Source organism: Myotis myotis, unplaced genomic scaffold (assembly GCF_014108235.1).
Source record: "Myotis myotis isolate mMyoMyo1 unplaced genomic scaffold, mMyoMyo1.p scaffold_m19_p_6, whole genome shotgun sequence".
NCBI lineage: Eukaryota > Metazoa > Chordata > Mammalia > Chiroptera > Vespertilionidae > Myotis > Myotis myotis.
In genome coordinates, this window is record NW_023416368.1 from 17792994 (window position 1) to 17813663 (window position 20670).

Here is a 20670-nt window from a genome sequence, read left to right on the forward strand (position 1 = left end):
AAGGGACGGAGGTAGAGGGGAGAGAGAGCGCGCGCGCAAGAGAGAAACATTGATGTGAGAGACACATTGATTGGTTGCTTTCCAACTGGGGCCAAGGATTGAACCCGCCACCCTTCAGTCTCAGGCTGACGCTCTAACCACTGAACCATAGAGGCCAGAGCTTCTCCAGATTTTTTAAAGACTGGTTATTGCCAAGTGGCTCTCCAAAAAGACTGTTCCAGTTTATACCACCTTCCTGTAGCGTTTGAGTACTTTACACACAACACCCATCCCATTCACGTTTCACTGCATCCTCCTCTCTGTGAGGTAGCTTTTTTTATCCTCATTTTCCCCTCGCCTTGTAGAGAGCAATCCTGAATCTCCAGTGACCATTACAGAGCCCTACCGGACCCTCTCAGGGCACACAGCCAAGATTACCAGTCTGGCGTGGAGCCCACACCATGATGGAAGGCTGGTATCTGCTTCCTATGATGGCACAGCTCAGGTACTGTTGCGTCTCTGGGAGTGGGCTCCTCACTGCGTACTCTAACGTAAACGCTTTCCTCTTTTCCCCAGTTGTGTGCGTTCCCCTTCCCTCACTGTTACCTTTCACAGAGAGGGATTTTCTGAGTTCTAGGAGGCATCTTAGTTTTATTCCAGGCCCTTGTCGGGCTATGATTGGGTTGTTGTTTTTTACTTAGATGAAAAGGAAAGTATTAATAGAAACTAGCTAAACTCTGACTTTAAGATTTCATTCTAACTTATCACTGTCAGTATGATGGACTTATAAATTGATGTGAAAAACAATTTTTAATAATAAAATGGTAAGTCCGAAATCTCCAAGTTCTAAAAAGTAAAGATGAGCTGCCAAGTATGAACTATGAGGTAGGAGTTTCAGGTATCAGAACCAAAACAGACCTTGGGAACTGGAGGGCAGTATCTGTGGTGGATGTCTATCTCATGAGACAGTAGGGGGTGTGCAGAAGGCAGCCAATCAATGATTCTCTGTCATCATTGATGTTTCTGTTTCTCTCTCCCTCTCCCTTCCTCTCAAATAAATTTTTAAAGAAAAAAGCAGGTAGGACACTAATCAGTTGCCCAGGTACTTGGGGACAAAAGAATCACCTGTGAGAAGTTAGAACCCCAAGTATGCACATGCGTGCAGGGTAGCCTGAGTTAGAATTCTCTTTATAAATAACTAGAGGCCTGGTGCATGAAATTCATGCATGGGTAGGGTCCCTAGACCCAGGGCTGATCTGTGGGGTGGCTGACAGGGTAATCGGGGCCCCCACTCGCACCCGCCTTGGCTGGCCTGGCACTGCCGCTTGCGGCATGGTAAGGGCCTGTGGGCTGGGGGAAGCTTCTGCACTGAGCGTCTGCCCCCTGGTGGTCGGTGCATGTCATAGCAACTGGTCATTCTGCCATTCAGTCGATTTGCATATTAGGGTTTTATATAGATAGATATACAGTACTACTCCAGGATGGTGAAATCCGTAGGCCACCATTAGAAGCTCGCTCAAAATCACCCCCACCGGAAATAGCACTCTCTGAAATTGAACTCTTAAGAGGAAACTACAAATCACAAGAGGAAATAAGTGTGCACAGATCTTTAAAATATTATTTGTCTTATCCCCCCAGAATAATAGAATAACCAGAAATTGCCTATTCTGTTATGTCATTTTTGGCTTTAGGTGTGGGATGCCCTCCAGGAAGAGCCTCTATGCAATTTCCGAGGACATCGAGGTCGGCTGCTTTGCGTGGCATGGTCCCCCTTGGATCCAGACTGCATCTACTCAGGGGCAGATGACTTCTGTGTGTATAAATGGCTCGCTTCCATGCAAGAACATTCCCGGCCTCCCCAAGGTCAGTCAGAGCTTGGAGCCCAGAAATGCTTGCCTTCTTCCCTGTCTCCCTTTCTCAGTAACTGAGTTGATCAGGGGCAAGCGAGGAAGACATTCACACAGGGCAGCTGCAGCCGTGTGGCAGGGCGTTGGAGCCTATGCAAGGAAGGCAGCCCCGGGGAGCCTGAGGACGGCACCCAAGTAGTACAAGTATTCCTGGCACCCAGGTCTTGATTTCTAAATACTGGAGGTCATGTTTCAATTCAGTCAGGGCACGTGCCCAGGTTCTGGGCTCAATCCCCAGGAGGAGGTGTTACGGAGGTAGCTGATCAATGATTCTCATTACTGATGTTTCTATCTCTCCCTCTCTCTTCCTCTCTGAAATCAATAAAAATATATTTTAAAAAATAAAAAGCCCTTTAAAAAAACGTTTGAAGTCAGAAGAAATCCGAGCCTGTTCCAAGCTGAAGGAAACTAGAGCCATAACAAGCAAGTACAGTGTGGATGCCTTTTGCTGTAAGAGCCATGCTTGGCAAAACTAGTGAAACCTGACTGAAATGTGTGGAGTGGACAGGAGGAGCGTATCAGTGTTAACTTCCTGGCTTGAGCGGTTGTGCTGTGATGATGGAGGAGAATGTCCACGGTTGTGGGATACACACACTGAAGTATTCAGGGTTAACTAGCCATAGTATTTCTGATTTAATTACATCCCAAAAGGGTTTGGTTAACATTTGGATAATGTAACTAAACATTCATTATAAAGGAAGGGAGAGGGTAAGAATGCTATCCAAAAAGGGTAATAAGGGTCTGGAGATGATCTTCTAGGGTGCTTTTAACCAGCAATAAATATATATATATATATTTTTTTCTTTTTTTGCTATTCCTCTAGGCAAGAAAAGTATTGAATTAGAGAAAAAAAGGCTCTCTCAACCTAAGCCAAAGCCCAAGAAGAAGAAAAAGCTCACCTCGCGAGTGTCTGTCAAGCAGGAGCTGTACGATGGGAATGAAGAAGAGAGCATCAGGGAGAGTGCGGGGCCTGCTGAGAATGGCAGCGTGTCCGAGCAGGAGGGAGAAGAGGAAGCCCGGGAGCCAGAGTTGCCCTGTGGTGTCGCCTCCGTAGGTATGTGCCCGAGTCCCACGTCACCCGCTCTCTAGGACCAAAGAGTTGTGACCAGAAACTTCTCTGCCTCTGACCTACCTGGTTCCCAGCTCCTTAACTTGGGTGGTATTTTTGGTGCTTTTGGAAATTACATTAGGTTTGTCAAAGGGCATCTTTAAGCCTCTAAACACCTTTGAAGTGTTAGAGGGGATTTAGTGGATGATTGGGGTGGAAATAGCGAAGTTCTGTAGAGTAACTTCTGCTCAGCTTGAGCAGGTAAGCCTGTGGGACACAGCAGAGCCAGGGAGCATTTACATAGAAACTTACATGAGAACAGTTCTGACAATTGACATCGTCATCCACATGTATTGAAAGAAACCAGTAAAAAAAAAAAAAGAAAAACCACTGTCGGATACAAATGTCTGACCTAGAAGCTACCACCGCTCTGGGAACTTACAAGCTTTCACTCTTCCTACTTGTTTCCACCTGGTGGTGTTTTCCTAAAAAAATTTATGAATGATGATGATGTTCTTTCAGTCTGTTAAACTATAGTGACAGCTCTCAGATTTCTTACAAACCTGCTTTTCTAGGCTCCATCGCTAATTTCTAATAAAGCAGTCTTCCACAGATATTGACGGGAAGAAAGGTCAAGGGATATAATTTTAACCCTTTAACTCCTTTATATATTTACCTTCAAGTTCTGGAGCCTGTTACCTGTTGAAATGAATGACTAAATAGCAAACAATATAAATGGAAGCTGTGAATCATGTTTAACTCTAAAACAGTATTTTGATGTGAAAGCATTAAAGTGGCTAAAATGTATGGTACAAAGTCATCCCTGACCCTCTCCATCCCAAGGCTTGGCTGTTGGACCTGTGGTTTGGGTAAATAAAGAACTAAAAGCGTAATGGATTTATTTTTTAGGTTCATCAAAATACCTTTTTATTACAAAATGACTGCACAAGAAACATCCTTTACCCCTGTAGATCAGCAGCTTGTTTGGTTTTAAGTTCATGGTTGTGGTAGGCTCAGGATTGTGACTCCATATCACATACCTGAATCTTTTCTATTAGTAAAGTTGTTCCTTATTTGTGTAATTAAATATGCAATTAGTACTTTGTTATCTAAATATGTAATATCCTTTGTCACCTGAGCAAAGTTTGGGAACTTTTTGAGCCTATGGTGTAAAGTTGTGGAAGGTAGAAGCTTATAACTTTTCCTTAGATTAATTAGTCAAAGTTAGAAGCAATAAACTTAGAAAATTCTGGAACACAGTGTGTGAGCTGAGAAAGCGAAACCACCCATGCTGCCTTTGCAAAGTATTTGGTCTCACATTTTGGGTAATAGATAAAATGCACTGTTAAGTCTGGTATAGTTCTTAATTTTCAAAAGGAACTGGATTCCGCATTGTTCTCATCCAAACTTTTTTTCTTCATCTAGTTTCTAGAGAACCAGTTATATGCCCTCCACTTTCCGTAGGCTTGGAAAAGCCAAAAGTCATCGTTAATAATAAAGTCACTTTACTGAAAAAGGAACCACCTAAAGACAAGCCAGGTTGGTATTTACTAATTAAAACACTTCGTTAAAACATCCTCAATCAGATGTCCCATGCAGCTGGAAACTCAGAAGTGTGGGGTTTTAGTTGTTGCTTTTAAGTTTTAAACACTTGTGTTTTGATTATATCTCAATCTTGAGTCATGCTTATTGATTGATTGATTATTGATTTGAGAGAGAGAAACATCGATCATGCCTCCCTTCCGCATGCAGTGACTGGGAATTGAACCCAACCACCTTTTGGTTTTCGGGATGATGCTCCAACTCACTGAGCCACACCAGCCAGGAAGGATCATACTTTCTAGAACATTTTTAGTACTTGATGAAGTGTCGTTTTGCAGTTGATACTGCTTCACACATGTTCACAGGGTCATGTTTGTGTGCTGTGATATTACCTCGAGCTAATGTAATTTGAAAGCTTCTTTATAATAGTAGGGACTTTCTTTGCCCAGCGGTATCCTCCAGTAGGTTACAGTCACACAACTGGGCATTCAGTTTGTGTTTCTGATCTGCTGTTCTTCAGACAGCCTGTACTTCTGTTACCTTTCAGAAGCCTTAGTAATCAAGAAGCGAAAAGCCCGTTCCATGCTTCCCCTGAGCACAAGCCTGGACCACAGGTCCAAAGAGGAGCTTCATCAGGACTGTTTGGTACTAGCGACTGCAAAACACTTCAAAGGTACAAAAATACACTTCCTCGGCCCATCCGTGGTCTTCTGGGAACTGGCACAGAGAGGCACTTATTTATTTGTTGAATGAATGTGTAAACAAATATCCAAAATTGTGTGCATTTCTACATTCTTTTCCATTCTTCCCTCCCCCACATCCCATTGCCAAGCTCCCTTTCCTGACCCTGACCCTAACCCTAATCCTAACCACTGTCAACACTCCCCAGTGCTCTGCTTTTACTATTATAAGTCAAACTAGAGGCCCAGTGTATGGGCCTCTAGTTTGGCCTATGCCCTCTCGCAGTCCAGGAGCCCTCGGTGGATGTCCAACTGACAGCTTAGGCCTGCTTGTCCACAGTCAGACATCCTTAGCACTGCCGTGGAGGTGGGAGAGGCTCCCGCCACCGCCGCTGCGCTCACCAACTGTGAGCCCGGCTTCTAGATGAGCGGCACTCCCCCTATGGGAGCACACTGACCACCAGGGAGCAGCTCCTGCACTGAGCGCCTGCCCCCTGGTGGTCAGTGTGCATCGTAGTGACCGGTCATTCTACCGTTCAGTCGATTTGCATATTAGCCTTTTATTATATAGGATTGTTACCAGCCATCTCTGTGCTAGAATTGGTATGATGGCTTAGATATCTCAGCATGAACGAACAGCATCTTCATGTAAAAACAAAATTATTTGCTTATTGGAAATATCACAATATGGCAGTTCCTTTAAGAAAAATCAATGGAAGTTTTTTACAGAGTATTTTTTGGTTTTAATTTTCCAAAGCCTCATCTAATGCCTTTTATTTTGATATTGCAGCAGTTGTATATTTTTAATTTTTAATTTTACATGTTAAAGAGGAATGCGCAGTATGAATAGAAAGTAAACCTGTCTCCCACCTCTAACACCCACTCCTCCATTTCTCCCCAAGGCCACATTACTATCATTTTGTCTCCCTGTAGAGATATTTTATGCTCTTATTATATACATAGCCCCCATTTTGGAACTTTATGATGATTTCTTATAACTTAAACAATTAACCATATAGTTTGTTTTATTTTGATTGTTTTAAATATATTTTTATTGATTTCAGAGAGGAAGGGAGAGGGAGAGAGAGATTGAAACATCAATGATGAGAGAGAATCATGGATCGGCTGCCTCCTGCACGTCCCCTCCTGGGGATCGAGCTCGCAACCCGGGCATGTACCCTTGACTGGAATCAAACCCGGGACAAATGCTCTGTCCACTAAGCCAAACCAGCTAGGGCTTAACCATAAAGTTTTACATTATTTCCCTTATTGGGAAATTACTCAGTTGACTTCTTTAAAAACAGAGAATGAATACTGAATTCCTTTGTGGTAGATCCTGGTGATCATTAGGGCATTTCTTCACTTGATAGTTTTTTATTTTTACTGCATTTAAATACATATGAAATTTTGGGTTGGCTTTTTACATTACTTCCTCCCACCCCCACCCCCCAATCTTTCTTTGAACAATCTATAAACTAAATTGTCTCATTGGATTGACCCAAGCCGAGTTTCACACACTGTATATATTTTCCTATTTTGCTACCTTTGTCTCTGTTAGGGTAAACAAGGGCATAGGACTCTATCTTGGGGTCTGGGCATAACATTCGGAAGTATTTAGGCAGAAAACAGTAACCTGAGTAATCGCTTCATCTGATTTTTTAAATTTTTTTTTTGGTCTTTTTGAATTAGCAGAGCTAAATGAGGACGTATCTGCCGATCTTGAGGAAAGATTTCACCTGGGGCTGTTCACAGACAGGGCTACCCTGTACAGAATGATGGAGGTTGAAGGTGAGGCACATTCAGTCAACACAGTCCCCTCCAGCTTTATGATTCCCTAATGCTTTGCACACACCTTTTTTATGGCTACCATCCTGGGGCCTTGTCATGGTTAGTTTTACATGCCAACTAACTAGGTTTTGAGCTCCCCAGTTTGCATACTTACAGATCCCTTGCTTCTGTCCTAAGACCCTAAACATAACATACAGTGCTCACTCTGAGTGACTGAGTGGGCTTCCGGCCCCATCGTGAACACTCTGGGAGGTGACTTCCCCATTAGCGAATGACTGCGTATTCTAGGAGTTCGTGGCTCCTTTATCCTGCCTTTCTTTTTGTAGGAGTTAATGCAGGCAGATGTTTCTGAAACAGCTTCCAAACATTATCTCTCTTCCATATAGGAAAGGGTCACTTGGAAAATGGCCACCCTGAGTTATATCACCAGCTTATGCTTTGGAAAGGAGACCTAAAAGGTGTTCTCCAGACTGCAGCGGACAGAGGGGAGCTGACAGACAATCTCGTGGCTATGGCGCCCGTGGGTATGTTCTTTACAACGAACACTGTCCTCTCTAGGATCTCACTAAAGATGGATAGTGTCTTGAAGGATAATTTGGCCATTTTTAATAAATTTAAAATGCATATCCCCCTTGACTCAGCTGTTCTAATTGTAGGAATTGAACTGTACGCACACGTACAACATGATAAATATTCATGGACTATTGTTGCAGCATTATTTGTAATAGCAAAAGATCACAACAACCTCTGAGTCCGTCAGTGAGAGACTGGTTACATCTGTACAATAGAAACTCCTACAGATACCAAAAGAATGAGGCAGCTCTATGCATTCTAATATGGAACAGAACTCCAGAGTATAGTAAGTGAAAAGCAAGGTGTAGATGCGCAAAAGAATATTTAATACTCTGTCATTTATATTTATACATGTGTGGTTGTGTATTCATAGACTATATTTCCAAAGGTTTCAAAAGAAACTAGTAATAATGGTTATCTCTGAGGAAAGGATTGGACGATATAGATGGGAAGATGCTAGGATAACAAGGAAACCTTTTATGCCATGCCCAGCTTTTTAGCTTTTTATTCAATACTAGAGGCCCAGTGCACAGATTCATGCACCAGTGGGGTTCCTTGGCCTGGCCTGCAGGAATTGGGCTGAAACCAGCAGTCTGACATCCCTTGAGGCATCCTGGAGTGCAAGAGGGCACTCTGCAAAGTTGTTGTCACTGGGCAGCTCCTACATTTACATTGAGTGTCTGCCCCCTTGTGGTCAGTGCGCATCATAGCTACCAGCCAGTTGGCCGGTTGCTTAGGCTTTTATATATAGAGATGCGACACCACACACACAGTGTACATAAGTGTATCATGGATTTCACAAACTGAATACACCCTTGTAACCAGCACCCATATCAAGAAACATAACATTACTTGCACCCTTCTCTCATGCTCTATTTCCATCAGTATCCACACACCCCAACAAGAGTAACCACTACCCTGACTTCCATACTTTTGGTACCTTTTTAGTTTTGTGTTATTACATAATCAAAGAAACAATTTACGTGGGTGTGGGGAAGAGTAGGTGAAGCAAATGATCTATAGTGGCGATTGAATTATCTAAATTTTCTACTTAATACAGTAACAAAAGGCATTTTCAACCCTTATGTACATGCTTTTCCTTAAACTTGCTGCTTATTTAACCACTTTTTTTTTTTTCTTTTTTAAGCTGGCTACCATGTGTGGCTGTGGGCTGTAGAAGCTTTTGCCAAACAGTTGTGTTTTCAGGAACAGTATGTCAAGGCTGCCTCTCACCTACTTTCTATTCACAAAGTGTATGAAGCTGTGGAGCTGCTCAAGTCACACCATTTCTACAGGTCTGTACAATCCTACAGTTGAACTAATAGTTGGACATACCGTGAAATTAATCTACTTAACAGCTCTAGCATAAAACCTTTACAGTAATTAAACATGTGAAACATACAGAAATATATGTATACTAGCTTAACAAACATCAATGCACCTACCACCTATACTTAACAAATGTTAACTTTTATCAATATACGCCACTGATCTTTTTAAACTTTACTTTTGTAAGCTTCTTTACTTTGTTACTTTAACACAAATAGAGAAGACAGCGTAAGACAAATGAACAGCTTAATGGATTATTAAAAGAGGAACTCCCTTCTTTAGCTCCATACATGAAGAGACAGAATCTCCCAGACATCCCAAAAGCTCTCCATATGCCCCAGTTGTTGTTTTTTAAGTATAATATTTAAGATTTAGTTGAATTGCTCTTCCCCAATTCTGTCTTCATCCCTTCTCTAGAAGTAACCAGTTTCCTGAGATTGGTATAAATCTTTCCTGTCCAGGTCATGCTGCTTAACAGGAAAGACATTCATGCGTCATTAGGCAGTTTCATCATTTTGTGAACATCAAGTTCATGTACACAAACCTAGATGGTGTAGCCTACTACGCATCCACTAGGCTGTATGGTGTAGCCTAGGCTACAAACCTGTATAGCACATTACTATGCAAAACATGAGATTAAATCAAGCACAAGCACAGAAAATAGTGTAATCAGGAGACGAGGTAAGCACCAGATGTGAGGCCTCTGCAGGTGTCACGTGGATACTGTTTCACAGCAAACTTTTTTATAAGTAGAAAGAGAACACTAAAGTAATAAAAAGTACAGTAAGTACATAAACCAGGAACAGCCATTTATCATTATCAAGTATTATGTACTGCACGTGATTGTATGTGCTATACTTTAAACAACTGGCAGTGCAGGTCTGTTGACACCAGCATCACCACAGATGTGAGTAACACATTGCACTGTGACTTTATAAGGGCTATCGTGTCACTAGGCAATTATAGTCCTATGGGACCACCATCATATATCCAGTCCGTCGTTGACTAAAACATCATAATGGGGCGCAAGACTACATATATAAGTGCCAGTGAACAAAAAGAGCAAAATCTTTCTTATAGACAGCATCTAGTTGGATCTTGTTTTTTTATCAAGTCAGATAGTCTCTTAAATTAGAATGTTTAGCCATTTACATTTAATATAAGTATTGGTATGATTGATTTAAATCTACCATCTTGCTATTTGTGCTGTCTGTTATTTCTTCATTTTCTCCTGCTTTTTTTAATTTTTGATCAACTGAATATTGTTTGTATCCCTAACTAGGGGCCTGGTACATGAATTCGTACACCAGTTGGGGGGGGGGGGTGGGAGTTGTCCCTCTGCTTGGCCTGTGGGATCGGGCTGAAACCGGCTCTTCGACATTCCCCGAGAGGGCGCAGGCCAGGCCGAGGGACCCCACCGGTGCATGATCATGGCTGTGGAGGGGCGCGGGAGGTTGACCAGCTGGGTAGGGACCGCGGGAGGGCTCCAGGGCATGTCTGGCCTGTCTCACTTAAGTCCTGCTCAGCCGGACCCCAGCAGCAAGCTAACCTACCAGTCAGAGCATCTGCCCCCTGGTGGTGAGTGCACGTCATAGCGACTGGTCGATCAGTTGACTGTCCCCTGGTGGTCAGTGCATGTCATAGCGAACATTTGAGCAACCTTAGCATATCATTAGCATATTACACTTTGATTGGTTGAATGGATGACCGGACATACTGACTTATTATTCTAGAGTCCCGGTGCACGAAATTTGTGCACTGTCGGGAGGAGGGGGGGTGTCCCCCAGCCTGGCCTGCACTCTCTCACAATATGGGAGCCTTGTGATCAATCACCCCAAAGAGGTAGGCCCCGCCCACCCACCTGGGGCTCCTCGATGATTGCCCCAAAGAGGTAGGCTGGAGCCACGGGACACCCGGCCTCACCACGTGGAGCCACAGGACCTGCCTCCACGCCGTGCACACAGCATCAAGCCCCCACCCACCCGCACACACCCACTGAGCACGCAGCCTCCTGGTGATCGCTTGTTAATGGCGTGAGGGCATCACTGCCACACAGGCTTTTATTAATAGGATTCCTTTGTTGTTTTTAAATGATTACCCAAGGGTTTAGGACAGCCGTGGGCAAACTATGGCCCACGGGCGGACCGTTTGAAATGAATAAAACTATTGAAAAAAAAGACCGTACCCTTTTATGTAATGATGTTTACTTTGAATTTATATTAGTTCACACAAACACTCCATCCATGCTTTTGTTCCGGCCCTCTGGTCCAGTTTAAGAACCCATTGTGACCCTCGAGTCAAAAAGTTTGCCCACCCCTGGTTTAGGGTGAGCATTTTTAATTTATGATAGTTTACTTTTAAATAATATACCACTTCTTACAAGTACCATATTTCTCTCCTTCCTCCTACTCTTTCTGCTGTTGAAACGTTTTTTAATCATTTTTAAACATTTGTTTACATTTACCCACATACTTATTTCCAGCACTTTTCATCCTTTTATGTAGATCTGAGTTTCCAGTTGCTGTCAATTCCTTCTTCACCTAAAGAACTTCACCTTTTTTCTGTCGTGTGGTTCTGCTGGTGACAGATTCCATCCACTGCTTCTGTCTTTCAGTACTTCAAAAGTTGTCTTTCTCTTGGCTTGCATTGTTTTTGACATGACTCTACTGCATTTATTCTTTTTTTTTTTTTAATTTACTGAGGTAACTGCTTAATAACATTAAATTTCAACTATACAACTTCAAATACCACATCCATTATGTACTCAAGTTTCTTGCATTACCATATATTTGACCCATTTTGCCCTCTTCATCTTCCCCTTATCTTTGTTATATAGGAACTATGTATTTTTTCTCTATTTTCAGTACTTTCTCCATCACTGATATTTAGCCATTTGATATGATGGCTTTGGTGAGACGTCTGTTTATCCTCTTTGTTTTTCTTCCTTTAGAGCAGTGATGGCAAACTATGGCACGCGTGTCAGAGGTGACACGTGAACTCATTTTTTTGGTTGATTTTTCTTTGTTAAATGGCATTTAAATATATAAAATAAATATCAAAAATATAAGACTTTGTTTTACTATGGTTGCAAATATCAAAAAATTTCTATATGTGACACGGCACCAGAGTTAAGTTAGGGTTTTTCAAAATGCTGACACGCCGAGCTCAAAAGGTTCGCCATCACTGCTTTAGAGTGTTGAACTCTGTTTTGGCAAGCAGTAAAGTTGCTTGTGGATCAGCTTGATATTTTCATGGCTTGTTTTGAAGCTTCTGTTAGGACAGGTTAAAGAAATCCATACTCTGGAATTAGTCTGTCCTACCTTCTGGTGTCTTTACTGAATGCCTCATGTGTTCAGTAAATCAGAACTTTCATGTCTGGCTGGTCAAAACTCACAAGTCCCCAAGCCCTGAGTAAGCTCGGGGATTTACTCCCTGACTGTTCTTGGTCCTGCCTTAAGGAGGTTCCCACACAGGCATGGCTTTGTGTTTAGCCAAAGACTAAATAGGGTTGGTCCCTCAAGGAAGTTCTGGAGCTCTTTCTCTGGACAGCTTCTTCCTTCCCCTTAAGTTCCAGTTGTTTCATAGCTTCTAACTCATTTTTCCTGCTTCATCAGGGACACGGACCTTTTTCTTTTTAAACTACAAGGGTCACTACCTTGATTCTTGCTCAGATGCCAGCAGTTACCCTCCATTGCTCTTGCACACCCAGTGCAAATGTCAACACAGCGAGAAAAGGCAAATGACCTCTAAGCATCATTGTTAAAACAGGTGGAGTTTTGTTTGTTTGTTTGTTTTTTAGAGTTTAGAATAAAAGTGAGTTTGTTAGTGAAGCAAGCAGTGAGACAGAGAGTAAGGCCACTCCACAGGCAGACCATCCACCCGAAAGGGCCTTGGGGACCCCAGGAATCTGCTGACCTGGGAGAAGAATTGAGCGCAGCACCTCTTCCTGTGTATGTAGGACCTTCGTTTTTTTAAGAAGTAGGAACACCACAAAGGGGATGGTTTGTCCTATCTTGCAGCCCCTCCTAGGGGCCCCTCACCGAGAAGCCTTTTCTTTTCAGATTGGCTAATTATCTGTTGTTGCCTCTAGGGAGGCCATTGCAGTTGCCAAGGCCCGCCTGCGCCCTGAGGACCCGATCCTGAAAGACCTGTACCTCAGCTGGGGAGCCATCCTTGAAAAAGACGGCCATTATGCTGTAGCTGCTAAATGGTAAGCCTGGGGAGCCAGGAGTGCACCAAACCTAGAGCAGACTGAGAGTGAGCAGCACAGAGGTGGGGGTCAAGTGTCTAGAAAACAAAAAAGCATATGTGTATTAATCCAGCTTGGTAAGACGCATCAACATCTACCTCCTTGGTAGGTATGTACATCGCCATAACTATTCAAGAAACCCCAGTAGCAGTAAGAAATCTCTTTTAGGGACATCTTGCACCATCAAATAAGAAAAATGGGAGAGAATGACTCCTTTGCTTGGGTTCATTTCAGCAAGTATTGAGATTCTTTTATGTCCTTGACCCATATAATGCTGTATCTCCTCTGCTGGCTGGACTCAGCTGAGAGCTGGCGACAGTGGCTACCTAGGACCACAGGAAGGCACAGGGGCAAGGAAAAGCCCACAGAAATGATTTGACCATCTGGGAGGAATAGGAGATCTGTTTATGACACTTTGCGTTTTGTTTTGTGTTATAGCTATTTAGGGGCCGCTTCCGCTTATGATGCAGCCAAAGTTCTGGCCAAAAAGGGGGATGCAGCGTCGCTTAAAACGGCCGCGGAGTTGGCTTCCATCGTGGGAGAGGATGAGCTGTCTGCTTCCCTGGCTCTCAGATGTGCCCAAGAGCTGCTTCTGGCCAGGAACTGGGTGGGAGCCCAGGAAGCCCTGCAGCTCCATGAAAGTCTGAAGGTCAGTCTGTTATTGCATCTTCTGATATTTAAGGAGAAAGCGCCCCAAATCCTTTTCTCATCAAACTCCGGGTGAACAACCCAGTTACACAAGCTGTACTGATTTGGCAGGTGTCCTGGACATACCATCCCACTGACACACCCTGGCCTGTCAGTTGCCATATGCAGAGTAGGAGATAACGTGGTCATTCACAGTAATTCCCATGGCGTATCAGTTTGTGTACAACACCCACAAATAGACTAGTCAGCTGAGCCCCTGCCTGGCTGGCAGCCTAGTGGTGTGTGTTGACGTCATCAGCACATCAGTGAAGAGGGACTGGCTCCAACAGAAATGGTGGTGCTCTGCCTGTGGCACCCCTCAGCTGTATGCCGTAAGCAACTGTGAGACTGCAGCCTTTGGTAAATGTTTTGTGCCCATGTGGTTAAAGATGACTGACTTCCACTGCCGTGTGTGTGTGTGTGTGTGTGTGTGTGTGTGTGTGTGTGTGTGTGTGTGTGTTCGTGTGTTCCCTCTGCCTTTTTTTGACACATCAAAACTGAGATGACTTTAGAGGCAGCACTCTCACCTAGTTTCCAAAATACATAAACATTTGGTCCGTGTTAGATGACTTTGCTTTGTCAGATACTAACATGAACTTTTTCAGTTCCTCTTTCCCTGGTAGAGTAACCAAGCCTTAAAATAACTCCTAGCTGGATATCCAAAGCCCAAGACAAATGCTAAGTAAGGACGTAGCTTTCCAAGAATTGCAAAATAAAAAGAAGGCAAAAGTAGTGCACACATCCTCAAAGATAGTGTCACTTGGTATAGAATTCACAAAATGACCAAATCTAGAGAAATTTTAATTTATTCACAACAAAACGTTTTCAGAATGGTCATTTAGCATCACCTTTGTCCTCAACAGCACCTGTAAGTTTATGCTGCCTGTTGTTCTGATATAGTATTCTGGCAGTGGCACAGACCTTCCCACGTGTCACTGAGGAAGTAGTGTTTATGGGGCATACAAGCAATCTCATGGCAACTAAAAACCAGCAAACATCAAGGTTTCCCAGGCCCTTCTCTGGCTTTCTGTTCTCTTCCAGCGACTCTCTGTTAAACCTGTTTGGACATGGCCCCTACCCACTGCTCCAGCTCAGATCTACAGTTTGTCTGCTCCCGCACCTTCTGCCCATTAGGCTCTTCTCTGTACTCCCCTTGTCTCCGGTCTGGGCAAGGGAAAGAACTGGGTGAGCCCAGACCATCTTCTCTCAGACAGGGGCACAAATATTGGCTGATCTGTGTGTGTCTTAAATTGCAGTGGGCAGGGCTGGAGTTGGGGTTTCATGTTATAAACATGGTTGTTTGGGCTCCAAGGGCTATGGAAGGAATTCCTCCGAAGGATATCTGGAAAAGCTGTCTGCTGGATCACTCTCCCCCTCGGGTACAGCTCACACTGGGCAGGCAGCCGCGAAGGGGGACACTGAGAACAGGGAGGCTGTCTAGTCAAGCCCTTTGCCTGCATAACAGTCCTCTCCTTTGTTGGGTTCCAGGGTCAGAGACTGGTGTTTTGCCTTCATGAGCTGCTCTCTAAGCACTGGGAGGAAAGGCAGCTGTCAGAGGGCGAAAGCGCTTCCTCATCTTACAACACCTGGTCCACCGGCATCGCAGGGCCCCTCCCGGAGAGGGTGACCGCAGTATGGAAGAGCGCCTTCAGCCTGGACACCCCCGAGCAGTACCAGGCAGCGCTGCAGCAGCTGCAGACGATCAAGTACCCATCTGCTACGAATAACACTCCCTTCAAGCAGGTACCTGTCTGCATGAGCTTCTCATATTCATCACTCAGTTGTAGGAATTCTCCTTCATCGGTGCCTAGTATAGTAAGGAAACGAGTCGATGCCAGTTTGCATTTCAGAAAAGACCAAGACAGGCCCAGGCAACCTGGAAAGATCCCTTCAGACTAAAGCCCTTTAGCTTTGAAGTTAAATTTAAATCGGCTTTCCCTTTTCTTTTCTTTTTTAATTTATGGGGTGACATTGGTCAACATGAACATAGAGGTTTCAGGTGTAGGTTTCTATGTTACAATATCTGTATATTGCACTGTGTGCCCACCACCCAAAGTCAAATCTTCTGGCGCCATTTATTGGCATTCCCTTTTAAAAGGAAAAAAGAAGTCTAAACATATAGGAAAGCTGAGAAAATGTTCAACCAGAGTTAACAAATGTTCACATTTGTCATTTTGTTTCATAGTATTTTGGGGGTTGTTTTGTATTTTCTTGTTTTTTGGTAAAGGAAATACAATCCAGTTGAAATCCCTTGTGTTCTATTCCTCAGTCCCATTCCTAGGCACCGAACACAGCCCCTATGTCAGACCATATGTACATATGTATCATTTTATTCGTTGCTTGTTGCAATGACCATTGTTTGTAAAATCTATCCAGAGATCAAATTGATTCATTATAACTATTCTACCCGTCCTATGAATATATATCTCAATTTACCTATTTCTCTTTTAAAAATGAGGGGATATTATTATATTATTGATGAATGAGACTTCCTCAAATGATAAACACTTTGGAAAACGGTGTGGCAGTTTCTTATAAACATTCATGTGCCCAGTGACCCAGCAATCACTGCCTAGATCAGGGGTGGGCAAACTTTTTGACTCGAGGGCCACAATGGGTTCTTAAACTGGACCGGAGGGCCCGAACAAAAGCATGGATGGAGTGTTTGTGTGAATTAATATAAATTCAAAGTAAACATCATTACATAAAAGGGTACGGTCTTTTTTTTTTTTAGTTTTATTCATTTCAAACGGGCCGGATACGGCCCGCGGGCCGTAGTTTGCCCACGGCTGGCCTAGATACTTCATTAAAAGAAACAAAACAGGGTGTCCACACAGACTTGTGCACAAATGATTACAGCTTAGTCACAACAGCCAAAAACTAGAAACTGCCCAAATGTCCATCAGCTGGTGAATGGATGTGCAAGCTGTGCACCACCATACAGAGGAATACTATACTATGCAGCGGTAAAAAGGAACAGATTCCTGATACACAAACATTATCAGTGAAGCTCAGAAGCATTATGTGAAAGAACCAAGACACAAAAGACTACATACTCCACCGTTCCATTTACATGAATTCTAGAAAAGACAAAACTGTCGTGGCAAAAACCAGATCAATGGTTGCCAGGGACTGGAGAGAGCGAACTGGCTGCAAAGGGCACATGGAAATATTTTCCAATGATGAAAACATCCTGTTTTGATTTCTGTGTAGTTACAGCACATATATCTATATAGATATGTATATATTTATCCAAACTCATCAAATTGTTCACTTAAAATTGATAATTTTCTTATAGTTCAGATTTGCTTGTAGTTGTTTTTAATTAGATTTTAGTTCCAGAAATTCACTTTTTGTTTTAATTAAACACAAATGTGAAGGCATTTTCTTAACATGAGCAGATTTAACTCAGACAGTATACGTTGTTGTGTAACTAGATATGAAAGCTTCAGGTAGGGAAGCAAAAATGAATGGTGGAAGGAGGACCTTTCTTAAATGTAGACTGTGTGTACTTCTGTCCAAGTGCTGTTATTAGGAACATTGTGGTGTCCCTAGTGCTTTCTGTGGGAGGATGTTTAACAGACTCTGGCCTCTCCCTCCAGCTCCTGCTTCACATTTGCCATGACCTGACTTTGGCAGTGCTGAGCCAGCAGGTGGCCTCCTGGGACAAGGCTGTGGAAGCTCTGCTTCGGGCTGTGGTCCGGAGCTACGACTCGGGGAACTTCACCGTCATGCAGGAGGTGCACTCGGCCTTTCTTCCTGAGGGTAAACGACCCCACGCACACCACTGACAGACGGCTCTGGGATGGTTATTGGCTGGTGGTGTCATTTAGTAGAAAGTTTGAGCTCTCTTACCTAGGCTCCTAAGAGAATAGCCAGAATGTCTGAGCCCTTTACCTTATGCCTCGTACTTATTTTCTACACAGTTTAAGAGCAAGAGAAGTAGCCTTGTCCCATAAATTAGTAAGACTGGAGAAGCACAAAAGATAGGCACTTCTTGCTTTGGCTGGGTGGCTCTGTTGGAGTGTCGTCTCACACACCAAAAAGGTTGCAGCTTCCATTCCTAGTCAGGGCACATACCTAGGTGTGGGTTCGATCCCCAGTCAGGGCATGTACAGGAGGCAACTGATAAATGTTTCTCTCTCCTGCCCCGCCCCCTCTCTAAAATCAATAACATATCCTTGGGTGAGGATTAAAAAAAAACAACAGATAGACATACTTGAGTTGCATAGTCACTAAACTATATCACTGTGATTTTTTTCATAGACACAATAGGATCCCCAGAGCCGTCAGACAGATTGAATACATTTTATATCATGACCGACTAGCTAGCCTGTAGCAACAAGAACATTGTCCTAAAATACTACTTTTGTGCATTAAGTAGGTTCCCCCAAATGTTTAGCTTTGGTTGGCTTTTGGTGGGAGGTATATGGTCCCATAGATCACGGCTGTCTTTTCTTGGAGTCTCTTAGGCGATAGGAAACAACATGCAGGTAGGAGGCCAGATTTCTGGCAGATAGAGAAATGCACAACCCCAAGTCCTTTCCTTCTTTTCCTAGGCTGTGATCACCTAAGAGACAAGCTGGGTGACCATCAGTCCCCTGCCACACCAGCTTTCAAAAGTTTGGAGGCCTTTTTTATCTATGGGCGTCTGTATGAATTCTGGTGGTCTCTCTCCAGGCCTTGCCCTGAATCTAGTGTCTGGGTAAGGGCTGCTCATAGAAGGACAACCTCTGTTGAACAAAGCCAGCAGTTGGATGATGCTGGCTCTGAAGAAACTGACACCCAAGCTCCTCAGCCAGAGCCAAGCAAGCCTCCAGAACTAGACATGAGACTCACAGAGGAAAGTAAGCGAATGCTGAACACTTGTAAGGAGCTTTTTTCAGAAAAGCACGCCAGTTTCCAAAACTCACAGAGAACTGTTGCTGAAGTTCAGGAGACCTTGGCAGAAATGATCCGCCGACACCAGAAGAGTCAATTCTGCAAACCCACAGCGAATGGTCCTGATAAAAATGACCCTGAACAGGAAGCCGAACAGCCCCTCCCTAGTCCTCAGAGCCAGGGGTAAGTACTGAGTCAATGCACGATGGAATTAAAAATACCCTCCTGGGTTCTCACAGCGTCACAGCACAATCAATACATGACGGGATAGGTCCGGACACTTGGAAGCAACATGATTTAGTGGTGAGCACACAGGCTTTGGAGCCAAACGTGGGTTCTAGTCCTGGCCCTGCTGTGACCTCAGGCAAGAGTCTCAATGTCTCTGAGCTTTAGGTCCCTTGTCTATAAATGGGAGTACCAACTCCTACCTTGCTTAAGAATTAAGTCACAAAATTATTAATAACAATAGTATAGTAAAATATTACTTTTGTGCATTAAGTAGGTTCCCCCCAAAAAAATTAATCAGTAAAATGAGATGTATTGCATCACTAATGAAAACCATTGTTTAATTCTGTACTATCACAAAAAAATACACAAAGAGGGTAGTGCACAGAACTGCTTACGAACTGAGAGAAATCAAATGATTGGATGCTGTAGCATCCTAATCACTTCCATCGAAAAGAGGGACCGGATGGATGACAGGAACCCGTCACCAGGCACTGTAGAGCAGAGCTTGCATTATTATAAGGCACTTTGCTATGGGTGTTTGCAGTGATCAAGTTATTGATTCGTTATTCTGATGAGTACCTTTTACCTTATGCCCCCCAGCACAGGGCCTAAAACATAGCAATTACAATACTGACCAACTTAAAGCTGTTATTAACTTTACAAATTAAAATTAAGAAGCTTTGACATCCCTGTTAATTGCTCTAAAAATACTCCCACTGAAATCTTGATTTAGAATTCTAAATTACTTCTCCAATAAACTACAACACTCTAAGCAGCTTTAGGTTTGGTTTTATTAACAAGAAAAACACTGAAAAGTTCTCTAACCCAGTAGCTCTTAACCTGTAAATCACAGGACCCCCTTTGAGAAGCTTAACACACTCTCCCAGGAAAAATGTGCGTCCATACACCCGATGAGTAAGAGCCCGACTCTACCCATTCCCCAAATGAAGGTAGGCCCTCTGCTCTTGGCTGCAGATTGAATCCCCCAAGAGTCCTGTATTTCATTGGAGCTGTGTGTCTAAGGAGTGGGGATTTGGAATATGATAAGGAATAATACTGCATTTTGAAAACTTTATGTCACATCATATTAAATTGCCCTCTCTTAAACTTTTCCTAAAGATGGGAGATAAAGACGCGGGTGATAAGGGAATTTTATTTATAGGCAATTGAAATAAAAGTTACCCAGGGCAAGACAAATAATGACTTATACTTTTTATTATTATTTACCAGTAAAGAAGAGAAAAATGAGCCACTTTCTCTACCTGAATTAACCAAAAGGCTTACGGAGGCGAATGAGAGAATAGCTAAGTTTTCTGAGAGTGTTAAGGTAAGATTTATAGCAGTTCATTTGGTAAAACGTTACTTTTTGTAGTATCAGTTGACTATACCAAATTCTCTACTTTTCAGTTTCTGAAATCTCTGCACATTTGAATGTGCTTAAAAGTTAGGATCTAGTTGCCTTTGGTTAGCTAAAATGTTTTGTGAGAGTAGAATTGTTGACAACACAAGCAATTTTATACCTCAGTCTTCAGAGAAACCTAACAAATTTTGTAACTGGGAGGTAAAGTAAAATTGGTGTCATATATTTGATAGCTTACAGATGGATAAGTATATTTGGATGTGGCCCTGGTAGTAATAGAAACATCACTTTTTAAATTAATTCGAGTAGAGCTCTAGAAGATTGTATTCGTTGGAGAAGGACGTCCCAGTAAACATTCCAGTTTTGAGTATCATCTGTCCTTAGAGTAACTGATGAAGAACAAGGCATTGCCTGTCTTC

The 20670-nt window shown here is 43.1% G+C and overlaps 1 protein-coding gene across 10 annotated transcripts in view; it reads left to right on the forward strand.

Annotated features, from left to right (window-relative positions):
- Window positions 1-20670, forward strand: part of GEMIN5 (gem nuclear organelle associated protein 5) — a 40647-nt gene that overhangs the window by 18077 nt on the left and 1900 nt on the right. For 2 of the 10 annotated variants that reach the window (XM_036315712.1, XM_036315714.1), the window contains exons 14-27: window positions 345-484; window positions 1671-1842; window positions 2710-2940; window positions 4360-4473; window positions 5024-5149; window positions 6846-6944; window positions 7331-7468; window positions 8665-8812; window positions 12937-13056; window positions 13534-13744; window positions 15271-15525; window positions 17385-17547; window positions 18342-18846; window positions 20122-20218. In XM_036315712.1, the coding sequence (XP_036171605.1) occupies window positions 345-484; window positions 1671-1842; window positions 2710-2940; window positions 4360-4473; window positions 5024-5149; window positions 6846-6944; window positions 7331-7468; window positions 8665-8812; window positions 12937-13056; window positions 13534-13744; window positions 15271-15525; window positions 17385-17547; window positions 18342-18846; window positions 20122-20218 (2519 nt within the window). Of the gene's footprint in view, window positions 1-344; window positions 485-1670; window positions 1843-2709; window positions 2941-4359; window positions 4474-5023; window positions 5150-6845; window positions 6945-7330; window positions 7469-8664; window positions 8813-12936; window positions 13057-13533; window positions 13745-15270; window positions 15526-17384; window positions 17548-18341; window positions 18852-20121; window positions 20219-20670 lie in introns of those variants that run through there. The other 8 variants (XM_036315721.1, XM_036315713.1, XM_036315718.1 and 5 more) reach the window with 7 other exon arrangements.